This window comes from Mustelus asterias, chromosome 5 (assembly GCF_964213995.1).
Source record: "Mustelus asterias chromosome 5, sMusAst1.hap1.1, whole genome shotgun sequence".
NCBI lineage: Eukaryota > Metazoa > Chordata > Chondrichthyes > Carcharhiniformes > Triakidae > Mustelus > Mustelus asterias.
Genome location: NC_135805.1, coordinates 67921022 through 67948655, shown reverse-complemented (window position 1 = coordinate 67948655; position 27634 = coordinate 67921022). Strand labels below are relative to the sequence as shown.

The window sequence follows — 27634 nt, the reverse complement described above, 5'->3', positions numbered from 1 at the left end:
TTTGAACCCAGATCCCCAGAACATTAATTGAGTTTCTGGATTGATAGTCTAGCGATAATTAGTCCCCATTCCTGATGCATTCCTTTGCCAAAAATGTTACTTGCCTGAACTCAAGAATGGACTAGCTGCCTATTCCAGAGAAGTGAGGGCCTAATTAAAATGGCAGAATCCCTGACCTTGCCTTCGGGATGCAAATGTCAGTTTAACCAGGCTGATTACGATTAGCCAGGATGTCAGCAGGAGAATGCATACAATTACAATGAAGCATAGTTTCAGACATTTTAAATCTGGCGCCCAATGACATTAATAAATCATTCTTGCATCATTTTCACGATTTGTGATACACCATTATCATTTGACAAAAAAACAAATTGCCATTTTTCTCTTATAACTGTAAAGAATAGATTGCTTGGCTTCAATGTCAGATTCCGGTACATTTGGTTCGATACGAACATTGTATCGAACCAGATGGCATTTGTTTGCTCTTGTTACCCATCTGTTCAGAGTACTATATTGTGAATGGCGCCTCAAAGTATGTTCCATTTTCCTTCTGCACATTGTGTGGGAATGCTGATGAGTATCTGTTCAAGTGATTCGAGGAACTGTTGGTTTTTATCTGCGTAGACAGTACAGCTGACATTCGAGGACTGCATTTCTGCTTCGAATGGAAAACCCGATTGCAACGATTGCATCCTGACCCTGGTGCACGCCATGGGGTGATCGGTATCACAGTCAGTGATGTGGTAGTTGCTTTTGTTGAGAATGCTGTTGTGCCACAACTGGTGGTGATCAGATTCAGCTGGTGCCAATGCCCTAATCTTGGATTAGGGACTCCAGGACTCTTTGTGGCATGGTTTGTTCTGAAAGAAAGTTTTAGTTACACAAAGGTCATGGTGGCTGAAAAGCTCAAGTAGTCTTTGCTCCTTTTCATTTATCTTTCCCAAGCTGTGATGTCTGAAGCAGGAAGGCCAGGCCTCATGTGTTAAAATGATTTTGTCAGGAAAGATGTTCAATCTTAGGGACTCTGCTGATAGCAGTGTCAAGCTGCTTGTAGAATTGGGCATTCTTCTCTCTAATGGAGCACAGTGTTAGAGCATAGAAGCTCATGAGGTTAACTGGAGAGGTGGATGGGGTGAACACATTCTGGACCATTTTTATGGGATTCTAGCATTGACAGCATTGTGTTACTTACAGCAAAGTCTATACCTTTCTCACACATTTCCTCAGAACTCCTCCCCAACAGATGAAGGCATAATCCTTTCCTTTCAGTGATCTGCTCTCAGCAAGCCTGGTCTACTGTAGATGTGCTATGTTGAATTTCAAACTATTTTGAACACAGTTGTCTTGTGGGCAATATCGACCAGCTGCAAGATGTCTGTCAGTCCCAGACACATGGTCCTTATTTTCCGTGCGCCAATTGAAGTATTGGCATCTTCTTTCTTTTTGTTTATTTTCCTAGTTTCAGACCCGGGTGAGAATACTCTGGATGCACTAAGAGGTGTCCGAAATAAAGTCCAACAGACTGATAGGCACTGTGCCAATGACTACTGATTACAATTTTGCCAGAATATCCTTTGACACAATGAATGCTGATAGCATGTATGTTGGGATCAAAAAGTCAACAGATCCATCGCAAAAGAAGCACATCCATTGGAAACAAAAAGTGGGGGAGCCATCACCAAGCAATAAACAGTTGCAGATATATGTGGCATACCACCATGAGTTGTATTCAAGGGAGAACATGGACACTGAGAATGCTCTAGACACCATAGACAGCATTCCTGCCATGGCAGAGCTAGATATTGAACTCAAAGTAGAGAAGCTTAACAAAGTTATTGACTCACTTGCCATGAGGAAAGCTCCAAGTGATGACACTATACCATCTAACCTCATCAACCATTTTGTTATGACCAGATGAGAAGTAGTGAACTACCTCCCCTCTATTCAGCCTCCTTGGTTGGTCACAACAAAGGTTTAAGTTTCTTTTTTACCAGGATATGCTTTTTACAAATCCAAATGTATTTAGCTATTTAAGCTGTTAGCTGTAAGGAGCCAATTAAACAAGGCTTTTTTGAGTCAATTAAAGTGCAAATTTATGAACCACTAAGCCCAAGGGAAAAAATAGTATAAAGAAAAATGCAATGTCTCACACAATCCTTTTTATATGCTTCCGCTGTGTGTATGTGCAATGTGCACATACACACAAAGGAATTGTATATAAGGGAGGTTAGAGTCCAGTAAAAAAACACTTAGAAGGATATACTATTAAGTGTCCTTCGATTGTCCTTGAGGCAGAGATTTTTAAACATTGTGACTGATTTGGATTGATCGGTTTTCTGAATGTGGTCAGATGTGGAAGATATTGCAATTTTTATGAGATCTTGGTTCATTGGTAGATTTCTAGTAATGTTGGCCTCTGAACCAAGTAATACACTTGTCCCAAAACAGAAAGTGGGAGAGCACAGCTTTCAGCCTGTTTTCTCTGCTGAAAGTTTTCTTGCAACCTTTCTCTGTAGTGACTGCAGCCTGGCCTGAAATACTTCACCCATTATGTATTTTCAAGGGGTTTTCGATCGGACTTCCTGTGACAGCCATTATTTCAATATCCAACACTTTGCATTTTTAATATCTCTTCTCAGTGATGACTTTCAATGGGTCTTTGAATTATTGTTTCTCTCTATTCTCTCCCTGAAAGTGATTTATTTGTTTTGCATTTTAATCTTGGAAGGTGATCTTGCAATTTTAAGAAGTTTGTTCTGTCTCATTGCATATTGCAAAATTTCCAGTCAGTTGAAAAATCACATTTTCAAAACAAAAGGGTTACGGTTAGCCTTGTGACAATGTGAAACCAGCACTCCTGTAGCATCTGCAGGAACGTCTCTGCTCTGTTGGAGAAAGGACCAGTGCCCTAAGATATGTGTGATGCAAAGATTGTGACCCTGAACAAGAACAAGGGTGACTTCAGCAACTGCAACCAATATTGAGGCATCTTTCTGCTGAGCATTGTGGGAAAAGTATTTGCTCACATTGCCCTTGTCAGACTGCAGATCTTAGCTGAACTCATCTATCCCAATTCCCAGTGTGGTTTCAGACTGGAAACCCACAATTAACATGGGCCAGAATTCTCCTACACCCCACCACTGCTGCCAGAGAGAACAGAGAATGTGGTACTCAGCCAAAACTCCATTCACTGCAGCAGGACTGGAGAATCCCAGCCACAGGCAAGGTCGGAGAATTCCGACCATGATCTTCTCAGTCCAACAGAAATGCCTTGAGCAAAAGAGACCAGCATATCTTGCCTTCATCAATCTCAACACATGGGTGGAGTTGGCCTATTTAAGCCCTCTAAAGCTGCTTGTGTGATCTCCTCTTTCACTGACAATCTGATGTGTAAGGTTAGCTATGATGGGAACCTCTTGGTATCTGCAGTGGGGACAAAAAGGTTTGCATTCTGACGCCAACACTGTTTTGCAGATTCTTCTTTTCCTGCTGTCTTATTCCTTCAGGTCATCTAACAGAATTGATGGAAAGCTGTTCAGCCTTACATGCCGAAGATCCAAAACAAATGTGTGACAAGTCTTCATCAGAGTAGCTCCACACTTATGATGTTGCACCAATATTCCATACCGAGAATACCTGTAGTGGTAAGTGGACAGGATCACTCACACCTGTAAAGAGTTTGGTTTAGCAATCAGTCTCAGGAAGATAAATGTTATGGTCCAGGGTTTTGCTACATTGTAAAAAATCAATATTGACAATGTGACACTGGACGTTGTTCACAGCTTCACATAGTTAGGCTCCATAAGCACTTGCAAATTGTCACCTTGATGATAAAATCAACACATGTATTGCAAAAGCTTTAGCTGTTATGTCCAAACTGAGTAAGAAAATGTGGAATAACAGTAACTTGACTGAGAACACCAAACTCCAAGTCTACCAAGCCTGCATTCTCAGCACATCCCCTACTGTGGTGAGAGCTGGACAGCATATGTAAGACAGAAGAAAAGGCTAAACATTTTCCACATTTTGTGACTCAGTTCCATTCTTGGGAGCGCAAGGTCACCAATTCAGAGGTCTAGGAACTTACTAAGTCCATCAGCATAAACTCAACGCTAAGCCAACAATGCCTGTACAGACTTGGACACATTCATTGGATGAATAACAACTATATTCAAGGACCTTTTGTGTGGTGAATTAGCCAAAGGATCATAACCTGCTCGACATCCATACATCCATTACAAGGACACCTGCAAGTGAGATATGATGATGGACATCAACACAGACCACTGGGAAACAATCTCCAATGGCAATTACGACTGGAGCCTGGCTATTTGGAAGAGGCAAAGAGAAAAGGAAAGCTTAGTTGGCTGAGATGAAGGCTCAGAGAAAACAGGGACCAGTGAATCCTGCACCTTCTCAGCCTACTGTCTTCACCTGTAGCAATACACTGCCGTGCCAGAGTGTGGCTTCTGAGCCATACCAGGCTATGCTTAACAAAGTGTTGACCCAAGGGCACAAACTATCATCTCATGATAGAAAACTGCTCAGATAAGTGTAAAATCTAAAAATTGAGTCCTTCCCTAGGGGCTACAACACAAAATAATAAGCAGGACACATTTCAATATTGTACAACAGTGCCTTGTAAGCTATGGTCTGGTTAAAATGTGCAACTTCATCACAATGTGAAACAGAATATATCATTTACCTTTTAGGAGTAGATAACCTTTAGGAAGAATGTTTATGAATGTGCCATGAACTCCTATCTCTTTGTTCTATTATTCACTTAATTTTGCTCCGAGCAATATTGTTATGATACTTTCAATTTTGTTGAAATTTTGTTAGATATAGACATTGGATAGCACAACTTACTTGGTCAATTCTAAGGAAAGCTTACGAAGCTCTTCTGCATAGTCAATAGCGCGGAGACAAAGCAGTTTATCGTATGTAGAGAGGTTAGTCAGTTTTTCATTCAATAGTTTATGAGCACCATCTATTGAGGCATGGAATGTAGACAGATTCTGAAAGAAATACCATTCAAAAAAAGCAAAAAAGGACAATTAGATTTTGTTTATTCCTCTTGACAAGTAGTAAAGCCTTACAAGCACTTTTTGATATTTACTATAATAGTTTGAAGTTACTAAAAGGTTAAGTATTTTCAGATAGCGGGCATGAAGAGCTAAGCAGACTTTGAAGAGGTCTTAAATTCTGAACACTTCATTGAAAATTTACAAAGCTGCCTCATGTCCATTGCTCAAAAGTGAATATCCTAGTCCTCAAAGTCTTAAAACTGAGGTATTACGAGCTAACTGATTGTTTATAAAGCAGGTGAAAAGTAGCAAACCACCCTTAAACAGCCAATTCCAGTGGCTGCAATTAAAAATTTTTGTTTTCGGCTCCATCTAATCTTCGAAGACCAAAAAAAATTAATTCTTAAATCTAGATTTTCCTCATCATTTCTATGTTACAACATCTATGCATATTGTATCAGAACAAAGTGAACAGGTTGTCTGTGATTTTACAGTGTGCTTTGGTAATTGGAGTAATTAGTGAGGTTTATCATCCCTCTGTTCCTTCTCCTTCATTCATTAAATTGTAATTTAAAGAAGCCTTAGATTTTTATGTCCACTTACCTACCTAAGATCCAAGTATTCACCATTCTTGCATGAAGAAATGCTTCCTAAAATCTATCCTAAATTGAACTTTCACCACTTTTAACCAATATTACCTGGTTCTTGTCTTACCTTGAGACTTAGCTCTGGAATCATCTTTTCTATATCACATTCTGAATGTAATTAACTGGCTTTAAAAATGCTCTTTGATCTGCTTAAGAGTGGTAACTTAGTGGTGTTTTATTACTGCAGCTGAAAATGGGTTTGTCACAGAAAAACATTTTAATCATCAGTATTTAGTCCACTAACATTACTAAAAATACCTTTAAAAAATATGCAGTACAATTTGCTAGTTATATTGACAAACCGTGGTCTGTTTCTTTGCAAGTTCAAAAAATATATATACTAAAGTTTGCCTTGTACATAAAAATACAATTTAACTTTTAGAGCCTCTTCGAAGACCTGCAAACAAATGCAATTCGCAGGGCCAATGGTGATTGATTCAATCTGGTGGATGTGGTCAGTTTTGTGGGCTGGGCTTGCTTCCAGCTCAATGTTTTTTTAAAGTAGGACAACTATTGTAGAAACTTGATTTATATGGATATAATTTACGCTTGAAACTTTGCGTGTGTTTGGTCAATTCTGGATTAATTTTGTTGAAATTATTTAGTTTTATTTATTTTCTCATCACAAGGTGGTGCCATTATGGCTGGACAGATGTTGAGCTGCTGTTAAAGAAGGTCAAGCTATATTTGTGGAGAGCAACATTGCCAGTTTCTTATGTTTCCCAACTCTACCCAACATTCTCTGCATCTTATACATTTTGAAAGTCTGTTGAAAAAGACAGTGGGATTTACTCCAGTTTTTACGCAAATTCGACACTTAGAAATTTTTTGGGAGAAGCGCCCCCAACATTTTCCCCTTTCCACCCAAGCACCTAAGAAGGTTATTCTATTTCTTCGCACATGCACCTATATATGCACCCGGGTGGTTTCCCACCCCCTTTCCTTTGATCTGTTCCTTTTAAAATGTGCTTCCTCTCCAATCCCATTCAGTTCTAATAAAGCCTGGATTTTCGCCCAGTCTGGTTGACTCAGGGGCCCTTTAAAAATTGGCGGGATGACAATTTCTATATCCCCGACTCCATTCCCTGTCTGCACGATTTTTGGGACTGCCTATAAAGGGTGTGGGCTGCTTCCTGTCAGAATCCCACATCCAGCACTCCAAACTTAGTTGAACTAGATATTTCCTATTTTGCTTGCAACGTTCATAGAGTTGGACCAGGTTTTTAGACTAGTAGTTCACAACCGCTTAAAATGAGTCATGGACCCTGCTGTGCATAAGGGGAACTTTTTAAAGGATAAGTTTAAAAAGGCCTCCTTGCATCCCTACGCCAAGTTATACTCCTCCATCCACCCTCTTACCTAGGCCCCTCATGGTCTCCCGCCCACCTCCTATGGGCCCTCATGACCCCTATGCCAGGGTTTGCCCTCCTATGCACTCCCTATGTGCCCTCATGCCCCTGTGTCAGGCTCTTACCCGCACCTACCCCCTCAGGCCCCTCATATCCCTTATGCCAAGCTCTGGCACTTTTACATCCAATGATTCATTGTACACTTTCTAGAACCAATGAACACCACGGTGTTCCTTTTAATCTCAGAGTAAGTGTTCACCCATTGAAGCCAGAGAGTAGTGAAGCTGTGGATTTGTTGACCACAAAGGGCTGTGGAGGCTGGGTCGTTAAATATTTTCAAGGTTGAGATAAACAGATTTTTAATCAGTAAGGGAATCAAGGGTTATGCGGATAAGACAGGAAAGTGGAGTTGAGGATTGTCACATCAGATCAGTCATCTCACTGAATGGTGGAGCAGACGCGATGGGCCGAATGGCCTACCTCTGCTTCTACATCTTATGGTCAATATAAAGTGGAATGTGTAAACAAAGCTTTGCAAAAACTATACTTTGTTGATAAACTTGTCCGATTAAAAAAGCTTCTGAACTGAAATAAAATTGTGAATCATCAATGACCTTGTTCCAAAGAAATTCTGAAGAAGAATTGTACTGGATTCAAAACGTTAACTCTGTTTCTCTCTCCACAGATGCTGCCAGACCTGCTGAACTTTTCCAGCACTTACAGTTTTTATGATAGGACATTTAAAAAAATTTTGTGATGGGATATGGGTCTTGTTGGCATGGCCAGTAAGTGGGGGTCATGACAAGCATTTGTTGCCCATTCCTAACTGTCTTTGAATGGAAAGGCTTGCTAGGCCATCATGGAGGGCAATGAAGAGTGAAGAGTCAATGACATTTCTGTAGCTAGACTGGGTAAGGAGGCAGATTTCCTTTCCTAAAGAACAGTGACCAGATAGATTTTTACAACAATTGATAATGTTTGCACGATCACCATTATTGACACTAGCTTTATAATTCCCAGATTTGATAATTAAATTCAAATTGCACCAGCTGCCAGGGGGCGATTTGAACCCATGTCCCCAGAGCATGAGTCTGGATCTCTGGGTCACTGGTCCAGTGACATTGTCACTATTCCTCCATATCTCCAACATTAAGCTGGGACCTTGGCAGAATTTTTCTGATTGCAGGGATTCCCATCCACCACCAGTGACATTTGCAGGAAACACATCCCCGGCTGTATCACAGACATTTAATGACTGGAGGTGGCATTTCTGCCCCTCACTCAGGTGGCAGTCCTGCCAGAGATGTCCTTGAGCAGTGTCCACTACTGGGACTAAACGCAGTCCCAGAGTCAAAGTGTTGCAGCCAGGATAAAGGTAAATGCCAGGGATGTCACAGCAGGGCAGCAGAGATGGTCCAAGAGATGGGGATGGGGGGAGTGGGGGTCATGATTTGAAGAACAGTTGGGGAGGAAGCACACAGAGGCACAGACCTTGGAGGGGGAGGAATGGGAGTGGGGCATGCCTGACTTAAACAAAGGGGCCAGTAATGGAGATGCACCCATCCCTTGGCCCAACACCTGAACAGGGTAACCAGATGAGTATCCCTCATTCCTCAACCTCTCTGGTGGACCTCGACATTGAGGCTGGGTGGGAAGTAATGGTCATGGATTGACCACTTAAATTGTGACATGGGAGGTCTGGATGGCCTAGGCCTCTCCCGCACCACCACCCACCCCTTTGTAAAATCGTGGGGAGGTTGAGGGCATTTGGAATAATGGCAGAAAGACCACCCACCCACAAACCCATTAACGGAGGCGCATAAAATTCTGCTCCTTTTTCTGTTTAGACAGAGGGAAAAGAATTCATTACACTATTGAAAAAGAGCAGATTTACCTTGTGGGATCTTGATTTCTGTGACTGATTATAGAGCAGTGAATGCATTTCAAAAGTGATTCATTGATTTACATTTGAAAATTTTGAGAATGTGACACGTGTAAATGTGAATGTGGAATGTGAATGTGTAAGGAATCAGAGTCTTCTCATGCAGTTACAGCCCGCTCAGCGCTATGCTGCCGGCCTCTCCAGCAGCCCCCTAGTTCCAGAGTGAATCATACTCAGGCACTCTGCAATGCTTGGAGTGTTGGAGATTCGCTCTGGTAAGTATGCTAAAAATACCAGCAGGAATTACTCCAACTTTCCCACACGTTGGGAACTTAGATTTGTTTTTAGGAGGATTTGTTTTTAGTTGACCATTCTATACAGAGGACAGGATTCTCCCAGCCTACTGCGCTGCATTTCAATATGATCAGCAGGCCCAGGACAGTTGTGCCCACGCCGCTAGCGTTTCCTCCCCCACCACCCCCCATACGCCCTCTCCTCCCCCCCACTGGGAGTGGTTCCCTCCAGCAGCATTTACGACTGCTCCCCACTAATGGGGAACAGGTGTCCGACCCTGCTGGAGGAAACAGTGGCCATTGAGGCTCCCCAGGGAGGTCGGAGGTAAGTGGGGGATGCCTCTTGGGAGGTGCCAGTCTGACATTCCGGCACTGCCCAAGGGGCAAACTGGCATTGTGCACAGAGAATCGGGCAGTGCCAAAGGGATGGGGCCAAAGGGGAGAGGGGGCCTACTGGGGGGAGATCGGTGGTGGGGGGGGGGGCACTCGCTACCTTTTTACAAGAGGATCGGTGGGAGAGGGAATGAGTGTTGGCTATGGGGGGCTGGCCATCGGGGTGGGGTGGGGGTCAGGACTGGCCATCATTGGGGAGGGGGCCGGGACTGTCGGGGGATTCGGGGCTAGTGGGTGGGGGGTAGGGAGTTCGGGGCTGGCCCAGCAAGGTCCGGGTGGCCAACAATCAGGGAGTGAGGGGAATGGGAAGGCCAGTGATCAAGAGGGTTGTGGGGCTGTCCAGCGATTGGGAGGCTGGCATTGTGGGGGCCACTGTGCATGCATCAATCTCCATGTTGACAGCTTGACACATGCACAGTGGCCCGCTCAGCGCTATGCTGCCGGCCTCTCCAGCAGCCCCCTAATTCCAGAGTGAATCATACTCAGGGACTCTGCAATGCTCGGAGTGTTGGAGATTCGCTCTGGTAAGTACGCTAAAAATACCAGCAGGAATTACTCCAACTTTCCCGCACGTTGGGAACTTAGATTTTTTAGGAGAATCCCGGCCAGAGGGCAGTGTTTTATGTCCTCCCTTGAGCGAGACTGGAAATTCCCGCCCGAGATCACTCACCCGCCCTGATTCCGTGGTGGGCAGGGTGGTAGAATTCCAGCGAGAGTCTTTGAAGCAGAATATCCATATATTGATAGTATAACCATCTTATGGGCAGGAAAAATAAATGAATGGCCATTTGCAAGGAAACATAAAAGACAGCCAGGAGGAAGATTTCTCCTGAACTATATTAATTGCAAAATCATACATCTGTTAATAACTTTTTAAAAATAATACTGAAGATCAGAAACGTTTCTTATCTATTTTGACTAAAACCTAAATATATTTTGGCTCAGTCATTGTTTTTCAGAATTACTGAACATTAGCTAGGCTTGTCTTACCACAATCCTGTTTTCTAGTTCTGATATAGCAATCTCCGCGTCTATCAAGCCATCGTTAGCTAGTTGAAGTGTCATGTTAACAGCATCAAAATGTTTGTTTAGTACTTTTCTCAGTCTCTGTGGAAGAAAGAAAGAATTCAGAAAATCCATGTGAATTAATAATTTATAATTGAAGAAATATTCCTGGGAGTTTTATAAATGTATTTAAACAGCTTCTTTTATGAATTGCCTGGAAATGTAATGCCAAGTGTTGTGATAATATGACATGAAAAGAAATCCAAAGCTGTACATCTCACAACTTTATTCTTTTTATTATTTTTAAAATTGTTTTTCTGCTCAACCAAAAAAGATGGCTGCCACAAGTTAGATGATCAGTAAGAGTTACTAGAAGAAAAGAATCCTCCTCTTATAACTGTGGAATCTCACACCCAAGGTAATCATGAAACAAAGTTCTCGCCAATTGATATCTCATACCTAGAACTGTCCATGTCATTTCAAAAGGGGACCGACCATCGAAGGGACAATGGACATCTTGTGCATCTTGATAAACTTATCCCTTAGCCAAGGGTTTGCCTAGACAATGGATTCCTGACGCAAGAACCTCAATATGGATGCTAACTCTTTTAAAAGCTATTGACTGGGACATTAATAGTCCTGAAATCCAAGCCAGCTCCGGATACTGAATAAACATTCCTTTTGAAATCTTTGTGGATAAAGAAAGAGTCACATGACTCGGGTGACCATTTTGAAATCTCTATATTCCTTTGAGAACTGAGAAATTCTGAGTTTGTTGGTTAACACCCACCAAGAAGCAGAGCTGAACTACAGCCTGCAGCTTGAAGCCTGTCTCTGATGGATGATGTCCTACCATCGCGGGTAGAACTGACCCAGCTTCACATTATGGTATCAGCAACAACGGTAAAAAGAAATCTACACCCCTCATGTTCAGCCAGCTGAACTTGAACACCAATGCAAAATAACTCCTCACTCGACTCTGACTCGGGGCTTTGAAAATCATGTGAACTAATATTAACTTCTGTGGTTCTTGTACTGTTACCATGCCTGGTCATTAAACTTTCTTTTCTCGATCTCTTTACTGTTTGTGTAGTGTCATGGGACATTGGGAATACACCTCCTATGATTTTTGAATGTGAATTATCTAACCTTCTGATTTAATCATAGCACAAGATTGCTGCGAGTTATTGGATAATTAGATCACACAAGCTGAGAGTTCGGGAAAACATGCCACAGCAAACTTTAAAAATAACTGAATACACCTTCTGCTTACAGACAGTTGGTGAGAGGAAACAAATACAGTTTGCCAGTCTCTCCTATTTTTAACACAAGCATTCCATCAAAGTCACTTGCTAACAATGCTGATAAGACTGACTCCTGAATTTAGGTAGGGATGGGAATGAAAAGGACAGGTGATTATATTACCTGTACCACTCCACATCTGTGTCAAAATATTGGCTGATTGAAAACATGGGTTTTCCTATAATTTTGTTTATATCCTTCCTAGTGCCTTAGGTGATAAGTAAGTGCCTTAGGTGAATTTAAGTAGCCTTCAACAGTCAAGGTACATCAATGAATGAGTCATTTAAACTGTAAGTTAATTTAACTTCCTAATACAGTTGCATTCAATGACTTTCCTATGAGATAATTCAAATTTACTCAAATACAATTTCTTGACAGAAAATGGAAGTAGATGGGAAAAGAAAATATTTAACTAAAATCAATCTAAATTTTGGCAAATTAAGATAAAGGCCAGAATTCTCCGATCTCATTTGCCCCACCCTCGCTGCTAACAAGAACAGAGAATTTGGTGCACAGCCAAAACTCGATCCACTGAAGCGGGATTGGAAAATCCCAGCTGCAGGCGAGGTCCAATAATCCCGGCTAATTCCACCTGAGAGTACAGGATTATTGAATTTATCCCAATGTCTTTACATTCATCAATCGGAATATATGAAAATGTGATATCGAAAGGCTAATTGTGCCATCGGACTTACATCTTCTATTAATTTTCATCCTCAGCATCGGTATAGAAAGTTTCTCAAATGGTCTATGGTAAATGTTCATGCGCTGATCATTGATATTTATTTACTTTACACCTTAAGGCCACTCTGTAATGGCACGGTGGCACAATGGTTAGCACTGCTGCTTCACAGCGCCAAGAACCCAGGTTCAATACCAGCCTTGGGTGACTATGTAGAGTTTGCGCTTTCTCCCAATGTCTGCGTGTGTTTCCTCCGGGTGCTCCGGTTTCCTCCCACATTCCAAAGATGTGCAGTTTGGGTTGATTGGCATTCCAAAATGCCCCTTAGTGTCAGGGGGATTTGCAAGGTAAATATGAAGCTAGGGCTTGTGTGGGATTGTTGCCGGTGCAGGCTTGATGGGCCAAATGGCGTCTTTCAGCACCATAGGGATTCTATGATTCTATGAACAGGCAAATTTGCATTTTGTAATATGTAACAAATTGAAAAGCTATTGTTCAATGTTTGGACTGGGGCATTATTGTATTAGATTCACCTCTTTTCTTTGGTATCCATCCATGTTTTCTCTGTTCTTCTCCTCAGTTTGCTGAACAATCTTGACTACATCTTCAAGTGCTTCCTTCAGGTCTGAGACATTGGTATTGTAATCTGTAATATTGTCCTGTATTCTACGGATTGAGTCATTGTTTTCCATCAGCATACCCTGGAGCCCTTGAACATAATCCAGCACTGAAAAGTAATTAAATAATGACCATTTTTTCAGACTGGTATTATGAAATGCCAAACATTTATTAATTGGCAAGTTAGGAGGGACTGGAGCAAAGTGCAGGGACTTGAAAAGGAAGCATACAATTATGGGTTAGCTTAAACTTGTCTGAGGACTATTGTTTGATTTAGTCTTTGAGTTTTGCACCTTGCAAGTACTAAATAGAAAACATAAAGGATTCTCTGGACTGACGTTACAATTATGAAAGGCATTTGTCTACTCATCTGAAGGATGGAATCTTTTACCTATTTCACACAAAGTAGTTTCAGTTATTACCATATCTTTGCATGTATGTTTCTTTTTTCAGTGTCAAAGAGATAACATTAATATGAATCAACAAAACATACAAATCTGGGCTTTCTCTCTTTCTTCTTCAGTGAGTGGTTTCTGCTCAGAAAAGTTCCGATTTCTCATCTCCTCCAACATCTTGTTCACCTCATGGAAGATTCTGCTGATTTCCTCAGCTGCCAATTCCTCTTCGAATCCATATTTATTTAGGCCTTCAATAATATCTGTACAACGGAGTGAGATAGTGTCTTATCAAAATCTAAATATAAAGGTTATCAAACAAGTCAACTGGCTAACTTCAAGTGCCCTGCCTTGTGATATGGCTAATTATAGGTGGCATAGATTCCAAGGTTCATCTTCAGCTCCTTTGTCATTTCATATCACAATGTTGTGGTACAATTTAATTTTCTGATTAAACTGTTGGCCTTATGATTTCAAATGATTATAAGATTCAATCTTTTATGACACCTGCAAAGGCAGACGTAGAATGAAGTTCGTAATAGACCGATTCCAAACAAATTACTAATGCTGCACGTATTAATTCTGAATTGTAATGACAATGATAGATGAGGCTTCATTCTGTCAGGTTTGAACTTCAGTGGCTATAAATTTGGGTATTTGTGTAGTTGTATCTGGGAACTGGAAAGTTGACTAACACACATTTCTAGACTACCAAGGAGTTGAAGAGAGCAGATGCATAGAACCAACAGTCCATTTATTCGGCCAGAGGAAAAAATGGATAGATAATTCCACCCCCTACTAAACGACAGAAAATTGTGCCAACTGTGAGCATGAACAAATGTTTACAGGATTGTCACCAAAACTTGGATATTACCACATTACCAAACTGTCAAGATTTGTTTGTTGCCAAATAGTTCCCCATGGAACTCTTATCTACCACCGCAAGTGTTGAAAATATTTCACTTTGAATACCAGGAAAGAAAATGCAAAATTGAAATATTTCATTAATAGCAATAGAACTTGAATATTGTTGAAAAATACATGTTGTTGAAGATGTTTCTCTTGCACTCATTAGGTTAATTTGTATTTGCACTTGATGTTCTTGAGGATTGTCCTGATGAATGTAAGAGGAAAATCTTTGACAGCATGTGTCTTTTTACAGCAATACTCAAGGTCTGTGCTACCAAATGATGATTAATAGCTATAATTAAAGCAGGACTCATCAACCACATAAACAATAAATCAGTCCTAAATACAAATTTCTTTCATGTTGTCCTCTCTTGTCTTTTTCCTTTTATAACCCACACATTACATGATGAAAATGCTCGGCAGCTTTACTTCAGTTACCTTCCAGATGGGTTCAGTCTTGCTTTTCAAAGAAAATAAATTAGGCTTTTACCTTGAATCAAATTGGCAATTTTAATAATAAGTCCATTGATCTGGTTGGCACGATCACTGATTATGGCTGTTTCCTTGTCAAAGAACTGTGCATTAGAGACAGTTATGTTTTCCTAAAATAACAAAATTAGATTGATAGTAGTATAGAGTGATTGTGATAGAATAAGTTCAATTCAGTTTCATTAATTAAAAGGCATAGATTTCACATTATTGTAAGACTTTGTAGCCAGGGCTAGCACTGAGAATTATAAAATGAAAATGATTTCTATTGCTGTATCTATTAAGAATGCCTTTCTGATAACATGAGGGCCTGAGTATAAAGAAATATGCAAACTATCTAAAATTTAAAAAAATGACAATTTTAAGTGGGGTTGACATACTTCTGTTAATATTGTTTATAAATAAAGTAATTTGTGTGGAAAACAGTGCTTTGTTTCTTTGGGCAATTGATGTGACTGTGCACTGTTGAGTAACAGTCACCTCTGGCCTGCGTTGCTGACTAGCTGCATGTTCAATGGGGAGCATGGTAAGCATGTGTTGCAGCTGACCTGCACCTCTTAAAGGCATCCAGTCCTCTTAAATGTGAACGCCCAATCATTACACAGAGGATATTGCTGACTGTGTGTAGTGCGGATCGCTTTACGGACATCAAATAACGCAATAGCCAATGAAGAGTGCAGGAGGACATTCCAGGAGCAGCATCAGGCATACCTAAACTTGAGGTATCAACCTGGTGAAGCTACTACACAGGACTACTTGTACATCAAACTGCAAAAACAGCGCTCAATAGACAGAGCTAAATCATCCCACAACCAATGGATCAGGTCTAAGCTCTGCAGTCCTGTCATAGCCAGTTGTAAATTTTGGTGAAGTTCTTCAGGACAGTGCCCTAAGCCCAACCATTTTCAGTCAATAACTTTCCTTCCATCATAAGGTCAGAAGTGGGGATGTTCACTGATAATTTCACAATGTTCAGCATCATTCGTGATTCCTCAAATGTTGAAGCTGGTCCATGCCCATATCAACATCCATGGGGTTACTATTGACCAGAAACTGAACTGGGCCAGTTTTATATATATATTGTAGCTACAAGAGCAAGTCCGAGGCTAGGAATTCTGCAGAAGGTAACTCACTTCCTGATTCGACAAGGCACAATTCAGGAATTTGATGGAATATTTGCCACTTGCCGGGAGGAGTACAGCTCCAACAACACTCAGGAAACTGACACCATTCAGGATGCTTGATTGGCACTCCAACCATAAGCATTCATCTACTCCACCACCTATGCAATGTGGCTGTAGTGTGTGCCATCTACAAGGTGCACTGCAGCAACTCACCAAGATTTCTTAGACAACACATTCCAAACCCGCGACTTCTGCCAAGTACAAGGGCAGCAGATGCCACCACCTGAAAATTCCCCTCTAAGCCACTCACCATCCTGAATAGAAATATATTGCCGTTCCTTCACTGTTGCTGAGTCAAAATCCTGGAATTCCATCCCTAACAATACTGTGAGTGCAACTAAACCACCCGTACTGCAGCGGCTCAAGAAGGCAGCTCACCATACCTTCTCAAGGACAATTAAGATCGGTAATAAAAATGCTGGCCTAGCCAGTGACATTCATGTCCCATGAAAGAATAAAATAAAGTCAAGAGAGAGGGCTCCAATGTGCTTCGATGCAGTGCTGGCGACCTTAGCCAAGGATGTTGACATAAGGTGAGAACCAAAAACACATCTGAGGTCAGGGGGTTCACAAGCACCACTGAGAATGAAATGGAAGTAACTTTTCTGGAAGCTCAATTCCAACACCTTGACTCCGAGGACCTGGCAGCAGTTCCAGAAGAAGTTCAATGAACTCACAGAGGGTGGTCAAGGTCAGGGAATGTATCTTCCCGACCAATCACACCACCAACAACTCACACTACTCAAATGCAGCACATCTTCATCACTCACCCATCCTCAGCTCCTAGCAGTCAGATCTCACATTGAAAATTCCAATGCTCCACCTCATTTTCACACAACCACAAGGATGGTAGCCCTGTTACCCACTTCTTGCAGTCCCCACATTGCTCCAGCTATTCAGCTATGACAGGCACATCACTCAAATACAGTGCAACACATTCACTGGTATTCTTCATGGGGATCAGACTTAATGTGAAGGGGAAAGGCACTGAAGTGCATTGGGGGAGACTCAGCTCAGCATCATGGGGGGGGGGGGGGCTGTGACATGTGATGCTAATTACATTGAGGGATATGGTTATTTTTCTGCGTTATGGCCCTCCTTTAATATCATTTCTTCCTCACTCTGATTTGGCATGAAGTACATGTTGCAGATCGCATGAGCTTGGATCCCGAGCTTTTCAACTCATCCTGCTTTCCTCAGCCCAATCCTCCTCTCTGCTTTCAGATACTTAAGAACTGGTCAGTCACTGTAGTCACATGAAAAAAAACAGGCACAAATGGACAGTAGTCAAGCCGGGGACAAGTGTGGAAGCCCCATGACAGCACTTGCAGACCCAGCCATGCTGCAGCATCGATGGCCTTTGCCTCAGCTGCCGCTGCAGCAGTGGAAGTCAACTAATGTCTCAGTGTTGCAATGGAAGGTCTGGCTGAGGTCATTATGCCCTGTTTGCTAGCATGTAGGTTTGGATTGCAGCTGTGATGGCCACATATCTCTGTGTTCAATGTGGCTTTCAGGCTTTGATAACAGTCCAGTAATGTGTCTTCCAATAGATTGCTGGGGTTGCTGAGGTGTCATCCAGGGATATGCCAGCATGAATGCCAGCTATTCGCTCCCATGGTGACAGCATTTGTTCTCCCATCACTACCATTCTGCTAGTGCCATTTCTGGTGCCATTCAGTCAGTCAGTCAGCCCAGAATGCTGCCACATATACTGAGGTGGTGCAGTCTGAAGCAGGGCCCCAAACATCCAGATTTGCTTTAAATCATCTACGAAGGCCGCTGTAATCCTCCCCACTGCCACCAGACAGTGAGACAGTCAGTAAAGGGAAACGATGGAGTGAATAGTCTTGTTTTGTGTGCATTATTAAGTCTGTTGTTGGCTAAAGTTGCGATGGAAAGGTGTTTTGTTGGTGGCTTTTATTGCAGGATTTTGATCAGGAGGATGCTGTGATGGTCCATGACAACTGGATTGAAAGTTGGGGAGTTGACGTCCTCAAGGAATCTGAGTCAACGTGGGTGGCACCCCAAGGTGAAGGGGTCTGACGTCCCTCCTCCCGATGCAGCCTCTGCATCCATGGTGATAAGGGCTGCACCCTCAAAATAGTGAGCATATGGAAGCTGCAATAGACCACCACATATTTGGAGAGTTGCTCTGCTGAGTATTATAATGCTCCCCAAAGTTTCCTTGGCAGAGAAAGTCAATGGTTTGCTTCTTCTCATTCTCAGTGGTTTACATGGTTCTCACAGTCGGCACATTGTCCCCCATCTGGTCGGGTGTCAGAGGAGAGAGAGGAGCAAAGTGTACAAGGAGTCTCACTTGTTTCTGCACAGTCCAAAGCTGATGGGAATGACAGACTGCCAAAGGAAAAAGGCATTGTGGCTGCTGCTAGGAATGCACACATTCACACATTGAGATGGTAGTCACAACATATTTGCACTCAACCTGTACTTTAATGGAGAGGAACCCTTTTCAGAACACATGTTCAGCTTCTCTGCCTTGAGCAGCTAGGATGTGGAGATGCCAGTGTTGGACTGGAGTGAACACAGTAAGAAGTCTCACAACACCAGGTTAAAGTCCAACAGGTTTATTTGGTAGCAAATACCATAAGCTTTCGGAGCGCTGCTCCTTCGTCAGATGGAGTGGAAATGTGCTCTCAAACTGTGCACTGTTTGAGAGCACATTTCCACTCCATCTGAAGAAGGAGCAGCGCTCCGAAAGCTTATGGTATTTGCTACCAAATAAACCTGTTGGACTTTAACCTGGTGTTGTGAGACTTCTTATTGAGCAGCTAGTACAAGGTGCTCACTGGACTTGCATCATCAAAATCTACAAAATGTTACAGATGAGCAAGTAGGAGGTACATATAGAATATTAATTTTAATAGGATTATAAAGAATAGAGGAATATAAGCTGTGACTAATTTGAAAAATTATTGAACATGCCTGAGTGAAAATATGGAAGGATTAGTATTTTATGAATTATGACACTGAGTCATTTGAATTTAATTTCATTATTAAGGTCTATAAACTTAACAAAATATGCAATCTTTACAACAAAATAAAATCTCTCCAAGTCAAATCAAATGTACACACCTTTTCAGACAACATGTTGAGATCGGCAACGAGGCTGATGATTGCTGCTTCAGTATCTTCTATCTTCGATTTCTGCGATTTTAATTGGAATCTCATCTCTGCAAATTGGGTCTGCATTGTAAGAATGTGTGATCAATAAATTGGTACTAAGCTAGAAACATTGTAACTTTAGATTTAACTGGAAACGTTTTAATCTGGTTCCTGTTCAGGTGAAACAGGTGTATCAATGCTTGCTCCCACTGAGAAACTCTGCTGAACTGTGGCTGAACACTGACCTTAAATGCTGCCCTAACAGATAATGTATCCTAAATAAGTCAAGGGCCTATTTCATTCCACTTCTCATCAGCGCACCAGTCTGTGGCACAAAAATACATTCCAAAGTGTAATAGCAACAAAAAAAAAGTAATTTAATTTTTTGCTATATCACTTATCGGAATCTGCTGGAATGTGTTCAAAAAAGTATGGGACCTGAATATTTAAAGTCCTGACACAGAAATACAGCAGGTCTTAGAAGAGGTGTAGTATGTCAAGGGCAGAAACATAGGGCTAAGTTTTACCAGCCCTTCCTGCCAGTGGGATCCGAGAATCATAGAATCCCTACAGTACAGAAGGAGGCAATGAGCCCATCGAGTCTGCACTGACAACAATCCCACCCAGGCCCTATCCCCATAACCCTGCATGTTTACCCTGCTAGTCCCCCTGATACTAAGGGGCAATTTAGCATGGCCAATCCACCTAACCCGCACATCTTTGCACGTTACAGTCCCATCAACGATGAAACCCCACGGCATGTTCCCCAGCAGCACTGGGTCTGAGGCATGCAAAACGCTGTACACAATGGTGGGACTGGAAGATCCCGCTGATGGCCAATGGTGAGCTGCTTCCATCACCGGAAAACACGCCGTTGTGTGGGATGGAGTGGTGGGGGGGGCAGAAAATTCCACCTATAGGATCATGTGGGGGTTAGGAATTTCCTTGTGTTGGACAAGAGGCTGTATAAGGTCTTCAAATTGGGGCTGGGTACCTCTGCCCTCACACCTCACTGAGCACATCTCTCCCCCATTCCCCCCCACCCAATGGTTTAAAGTTTAAAGTTTATTTATTGATCATAGAATCATAGAAACCCTACAGTGCAGAAAGAGGCCATTCGGCCCATCGAGTCTGCACCGACCACAATCCCACCCAGGCCCTACCCCCACATATTTACCTGCTAATCCCTCTAACCTACGCATCTCAGGACTCTAAGGGGCAAATTTTTAACCTGGCCAATCAACCTAACCCGCACATCTTTGGACTGTGGGAGGAAACCGGAGCACCCAGAGGAAACCCACGCAGACACGAGGAGAATGTGCAAACTCCACACAGACAGTGACCCGAGCCGGGAATCGAACCCAGGACCCTGGAGCTGTGAAGCAGCAGTGCTAACCACTGTGCTACCGTGCCACCCCACGGTAAGCCTACTTGATGTTACAAGTAGGCTTACAATAACACTGCAATGAAGTTATTGTGAAAATCCCCTAGCCACCAGTGCCGGCGCCTGTTCGGGTACACTGAAGGAGAATTTAGCATGGCCAATGCACCTAACCAGCATGTCATTTGGACTGTGGGAGGAAACCGGAACACCCGGAGGAAACCCACGCAGACCCATGGAGAACATGCAGACTCTGCACAATGACCCAAGCTGAGAATCAAACCCGGGTCCCTGGCGCTGTGAGGCGGCAGTACTAGCCACTGCGCCACCAAGCTGCCCCAGTAAAAAGTACAAAAACTAGGAAAACATTTCAGTGAGAGTCCCAGCTGTATTTGACTATTATTATCGGCACTTACGTTGAAGTGAATTGCTGTGAAATTGAAGTGTTGCAAGCGGTCATTCATGGCATCTCCAGTAATAACATTTAGAACACTGAACTTAGCTTCTTCCAGTGATGATCCTGATAGTTTTAGGTCTTCAATTAAGTCCCAGATACACTTGTCACATCCTGGTGAAATGATAGAACAGATGCAGAATTAGAGGCAAATATTTTAAAGTGTAGTCAGTAACAGCACAGGGCACTTTCAGCTTATCTATCAAAGGTGATGGAACTGTAGGGTCAAATGGGGAGTGTAAGCCACACAATCAGAGCTACGTTGTTTACAACCCCCAACCCATCATACTTCTGAATGTGGTTCTTAATAGAATATGGAAATTCACCATGTATGTAAGTTCCAGGAATATTTATTACGCAGTTGGACAGACTAGAATTGTTCTGGGTTCAATATTGTCTCTATGGTAAACTAGCTCATTGCTGCTGAGCTGATAAGAAGGCTGAGAGTAATTTGACATAAGTCTTTAAAACTATAAAAGATTTTTGAGAGTGTGATTACAAAGATAATGTTTTCTTTTGTGGGGAAGAGCATAACTGGAGAGCATAAAGTAAGATAGTCACCAAGAAATCCAATAGGCAATTCAGAAGTAAACATTTCACCCAAAGAATGGGAAAAATGTGGAACTTTGCCACCACAGTGAGAAGTTGAAGCAAACAGAACGGATGCACTTAAAGGGAAACTAGACAAGCATCTGAGGGAAAAGGGAATAGTGGTCGATTTAGATTTGAAAAGGTGAGAGGAAGCTTGAGTCAAGCGTAAACACTGGCATAGACTGATTGGGCTTAATGGCCTGTTTCTGTCTTACATATCAACCCAATTGGGTTCTCCTTATTCTCTCCCTTCAGGTACCATGACTCTGTTTTGGTCCATGGTCGTGCTTGGCAACGTACTGCATGGTTTGCTGTAGCCTTTTGCAGATGACTGAACAGGAAACTGCTTCACTCTTACTGCCTGCTATTTATGCATTGGAAGAATTTAGATGTTGATAATCAACATGTTTAGCCATGTTACGAACAGATGTTCTGTGGCCATCAAGTCTTCAGATTGGACACAAATCCAGAACTTCTGGCTCAGAGATAGGCATGCAAACCACAGCACCACAAGATCTCCCTGCTTACCCTGATTAGACAGGGGAAAGTCGACCAGGTTACCCAATCTTCATTGCTAAGAAGTGAATGAATATAGACTAACATCAAGTGAGAACAAGATTAGGGTTTCCATTATGGCCACTATAACTGAGAAGCCTGGCCACACTGGCTCAAAACATGTTTGGATAATGGGCAAGGTAATGGAAGGTGCCTACAACAAAGAGTCAAAGCCTTCAGGAAAAGGAGAAGGAAGAAAATAAATCTCATAAATGACTTAAAATCCCACCTGTATTATATTATTCAAAAATATAATTAGTCTGAATTTATTAATTAGTTCTGTATTGCTCTGATTTGTACCCACAATAACTTATTTTTAATTGCTGAGTCCTAATAATATGATAAATCATAACCAAATCCAGCTAAATTAGTTATTAAACATTGCAAGCACTTGATAAGGTTAAATTTTATATGTTAGTATAAATGCAAAGCTCACATGAGTGAATATTAAGGACAGAATTTCATGATTCCCTGTTGGTTGGTTTTCAGCGTTGGTGGGGGAGTTTGGTGGAGCCAGCAGAAAGGTATTTGAATTTCAGGTGTAGATAAGTGTTAGAATAATCATGTCACTTGTTGAAGTGCGCTGCAAACCTCATGATTGGTGGATCAGTATTGTATGTGCCTAGCCAATGTATTCACTGGAAAAGGGAGACAGATTGTTGTATTTTGGGTTGTCTCTGCCTGAAGAATGTCATGCATTATTCTATTTTAACTTAACAAAGTTGTGGGAGATCACAACCTGATTCAGTGGGGCCATCCGGAATTATAGATTTTCGGTTTAAGTTGCATGAAGATACTTACTGACAACAGAGCAGTCAGTTGGGGACTCAGTGGGTGCTAGCAAACATTCTCCTGTCTCACTGTCACAGTGCCCTTCACATTTGCATCCTGTAGGTGAGAAAAACAAGTGAACTTATGAAATTATAACTCATGATTCTGGACTATATGAGTTTGCATAAAGAAATGCATGCAACATCTTTATTAAACACTGCAGTGAAAATGACTAAGTTGTATTTCTGTAAGAATTAATAATAATACTTGCAGTCACACACTGCCTTATCAGATTATGCTGTCTCATTGCGCTTCATACAATGAATCACTTTTGAACTGCCACTACGAGTGCTCACTTTAAGTTCTTTCCTTTCTCCTTTTTGAACTTCCTTCATCCTCTTGTTATATTTTTGTTGATTGTTAATGTCATTAAAGCCCTTCTCTTTTTCTCTTTCTGATAAAGTTAGTGGAATAAACTTACTCTGACACCCATTTAATCCGTAGTTCCAGAACCCGTAGAGACAGCGGTCACAGTGTTTTCCTGTGACTCCAGGTAAGCATCGGCACTGTCCACTCAAAGGGTCACAATAATCATCCTTGGAAGCCAGAGCACACTCACACCTCGAACATCCAGAACAACTGTTGTATCCATAGTAACCAATCTGTAAAGAAGAAATGAAATATAAAGCAATTGAAAATAATAATGCGCTGAGCCATAGTTTTACGAATATCCATAGTTTTACGAACATCCAAACATAAGAATTAAGAAAACGAGTAGGCCACTTGGCCTCTCAAGCCTGCTCCAACATTCAATAAGATCATTGCTGATCTGATTTTAACCTCGACCCCACATTCACATTCACCTCATCTCTGAAATTTAGCACTTTGGTCCACGTTTAGCCCAATGTTATAATGAAGTCAGAAGGTGAGTGATTCTGGCAGAACCCAATCTAAGCATTGGTGAGCATGTTTTGTAGTGTGCAAGTGTCGCTTGATAACACTGCCATTGACACTTTCCATCACTTGGCTGATGAGTGAGAGTAGTCTGATGGGGTTGATCAGCCGTGTCGGATTTTTCCTGCTTTTTATGAACAGGATGTGGAGATGCCGGCGTTGGACTGGGGTAAGCACAGTAAGAAGTCTCACAACACCAGGTTAAAGTCCAACAGGTTTATTTGATAGCAAATACCATAAGCTTTCGGAGCAATGCTCCTTCATGGAGCAATGCTCCACTCCATCTGACGAAGGAGCATTGCTCCGAAAGCTTATGGTATTTGCTACCAAATAAACCTGTTGGACTTTAACCTGGTGTTGTGAGACTTCTTACTGTTTTATGAACAGGACATACCTGCACAATATTCCACTTTATCAGGTGGACATGTTGTAGCTGTACTGGAACAGCATGATTAGGGGAGCAGATATTTCTGGAGCACAAGTCTTCAGTGCTTCAGCCAGAATGTTGTCATGGCCCATTGCTTTTGCTGTATCCACTGCTTTTAGCCATTTCACATGGCCCTAATGGAATTAGCTGAAGATTGGCATCTGTGAAGCTGGGGACGTCAGGAGGAGTTTTCATGTGGTGATAGATGTCTTTAAGAGGCTTTAATTTAAATGTTTTCATCGTTAAATTATGTTTTTCCAAATTTGGCACCCTTTTAATTTGTCAATCTATGATATTTTAAAATGGTGAGGCTGCAACATCCTCCCAATCTGTAACCCATGATGTACAACGGTATAACCTCAGTGTATGACTTACCACAATCCATCCTCCCCCACCCGAACTCTGCAGCTCTCTCCAATCAGCTGGAGGTTCCTTCAAATCTTAATCTTTAAGAGTGTCCCTTCATTTGATGAACACTGAAATCTTCTCTTCACTTTAATTAAAGAAAACACTAAAAAAGGTGTCCTCAATGTCATCAGACAGCTTGTTAGGAGAAATGGAATGAGCACATCCATATTTAAGTGATGCCAACATATAAACCACTGTGTAGTGGTAGTGTAATGGGATGTAGAAAGTAGATGTAATGAGACAGGGTGGATGCCCTTCCTCTACATATTGAAGAAATTAGTGTGTCTGGTCCGCCCCACCTGGAGACAGTTTCTAGGCTTTGCTCCATTTTATCCTGCTCCTGTACCTTCCTTTCCTTCTCACTATTTACTCTCACTGTCCCCATTCTTGTCCCTTCTTCCTTGCCCTTCCCTGTCTTTCATCTTCCATTAGCCTTTCCACATTCTCCCCCTTTCCTTTCCCTTTGGCCCCTCCTCTCTCCTTTTCCATATGTTTCCATCTCACCAACCTGACCTCTTCCCCTCCCCATCCTACTCCCTCATTCCCCTTCCCGGCTTCCTGCCCCCTCATCCTCCTTGTCCTTGGCCTTGACTCTGTGAGCAATGCCACGGGAAATTGACTCGTTATGTTATATTATCACATACAACGATCTAAATATTAAGTAATACACTCACCTCACAGTGGTCACAGAAGGCTCCTGATACTCCTGGCTTACAGTGACAGTGCCCAGTAACATGATCACATTCATCCGTGCCACATTTTTGACAGAGACAGTCTTTTAGGAAACAAAGATTTTTTTAAATCACAAGATGGTTAACAATTTATATTGATTCATGGAGAGTTGACAAGTTTTGAGTAATTGAGATATTTTAATGCTGCATATTCATGAAAAACAAACTTCTGCAGAGTAGACATTCACCCAAGATTACCTGGATCATAATTGTGTGAAATAATGCAAAAATTTACACTGGTCAAGCAGCTCACCAGAAACCTGTGACCTAATTTCCTGCAGCGATCATTTTGCTGACACTGGCATGTAAAAACCAGCATAACAGGTGCAAACACAATGCCACGAGCAGGTCTATTGAACAGGCTGCCATCTTTTACTCTGGTGCCTTGTTCTTAGATTATCTCTTACATTCTCCCCGTGTCTGCATGGGTTTCCTCAGGATACTCCAGTTTCCTCCCACAGTTCAAAGATGTGCAGGTTAGGTGGACTGGCCATGCTAAATTGTCCCTTACAGTCCAAACATGTGTAGGTTAGGTGGATTAGCCATGGGAAATGTGCAGGGTTATGAAGATAAACCAAGGGGGTTTGCCTGGGTAAAGATGCTCTTTCAGAAAGACAGTGCAGTCTCGATGAGCCAAATGGCCTCCTTCGGCACTGTTGAGATTCTATGATTCTTTCCTGCTCTCCTTCTTCTTCCATTATTACAAGGGGCTGGGACTTGCCACTTAAGAAGGCATTCTAACTGTTTGATCCTTCTGAGTGTGTCAGGGTGAAGAAGGATGTTTGAACAATTTTGCATAAACTAAAATTGACCGAATTTGTTTAATAGGCTTGTACCTCAATTTTGGAAGTGCATAATTTTAGGAAACCCTGGTATCCTTTCCACATAAAGTGAATCCATACAAATGAGCAGCAGAGGTTGGGCAGACACATCATGGAAGCTGCATAAACAATCAAAGCAATGTGCTTATACCAGTGCTTCAATATAAAACTAGTATAAATATCTTTTCACCCAACATGCAAGGATACACTTATACTGTAGTTAGGCGATACTTTCCATTAAATTCAATTAGATCTACTGCAATGCAGTCTTACGTGTAATTTTAGCTTATCTGGACACACTTACATTGATACAGCACTTTTCACATCTCTTGGGATGCCCCAAAACAATTCATTAATTCATTCTGAAGTGCAATTGTAATTGCTATGTAGGTGTACGCAACATTTATATTTCACATAAGATCCCAAAGACATCAATGAGTTCAATTCAATTATTAGTTTGGGATCTTTAATATCCAGCTGAATCAGCAGACAGCATCCACTTCATGAAGGCAAAATCATGCCTGACAAATTTATTAGAATTCTTTGAGGTGTTAATGAGCAAGATAGATAAAGAGTAACAGTTGATGTAGTACACTTGAATTTCCAAAGAGCATTCAGTAAGGTACTGTATAATAGGTTGTTTAATAAGATAAGACCCATGGTGTTTGGGATAATATATTAGCATGGAAAGCGGATTGGCTAACTAATAGAAGGTAGAGAGTTGTGATGAAAGGGACATTTTGAGGATGGCAACCTGTTATCCACAATTATTTATAATATATAATAATGACGTGGATGAGGGAAGTGAATATAGTATTGCCAAGTTTGTGGATGACACAAAAATAGATGGGAAGGCAAGTGGTGAGGATGACATCTACAGAAAGATATAGACAGATTAAGTGAGTGGGCAAAAACTTGACAGATGGAATATAGTGTAGGAAAATGTGGGGCACAATTCTCCCCCAAAGAATTGAAGTGTTGAATTCATATGAAAGCTAATTCACGCTGATTTTTTCAGTGGGAGTTCAGAAAAGAATCTCCCACACTCTGCGCACTGCAGAGGCCACCAGCGAGAATATCATTAAATTTCAGGGGGTGGGGCCTATCCCCGCTGGAGAGGCTGAAATCAGCGTGCTGAGCGTGCCACCGCACATGTGGTGATCTGTCAGTGCTGAGTGGTCCCATAGTGATGGCCTCCCGATTGCTGGCCAGCCCCGCAAGCCCGGCATCGCCAGCCCTCTGT

General features: G+C 41.9%; 1 protein-coding gene across 1 annotated transcript in view; it reads right to left on the bottom strand.

Moving 5' to 3' along the window:
* lama4 (laminin, alpha 4) overlaps positions 1-27634 on the bottom strand; it is a 129623-nt gene that overhangs the window by 57879 nt on the left and 44110 nt on the right. The window contains exons 6-15 of the mRNA XM_078212712.1: positions 25514-25614; positions 23532-23712; positions 23081-23167; positions 21096-21247; positions 19269-19379; positions 14993-15104; positions 13692-13856; positions 13114-13307; positions 10582-10698; positions 4870-5018 (exon numbers count right to left, since the gene is read on the bottom strand). Coding sequence (XP_078068838.1) covers positions 4870-5018; positions 10582-10698; positions 13114-13307; positions 13692-13856; positions 14993-15104; positions 19269-19379; positions 21096-21247; positions 23081-23167; positions 23532-23712; positions 25514-25614 — 1369 coding nt within the window. The remainder of the gene's footprint in view (positions 1-4869; positions 5019-10581; positions 10699-13113; positions 13308-13691; positions 13857-14992; positions 15105-19268; positions 19380-21095; positions 21248-23080; positions 23168-23531; positions 23713-25513; positions 25615-27634) is intronic.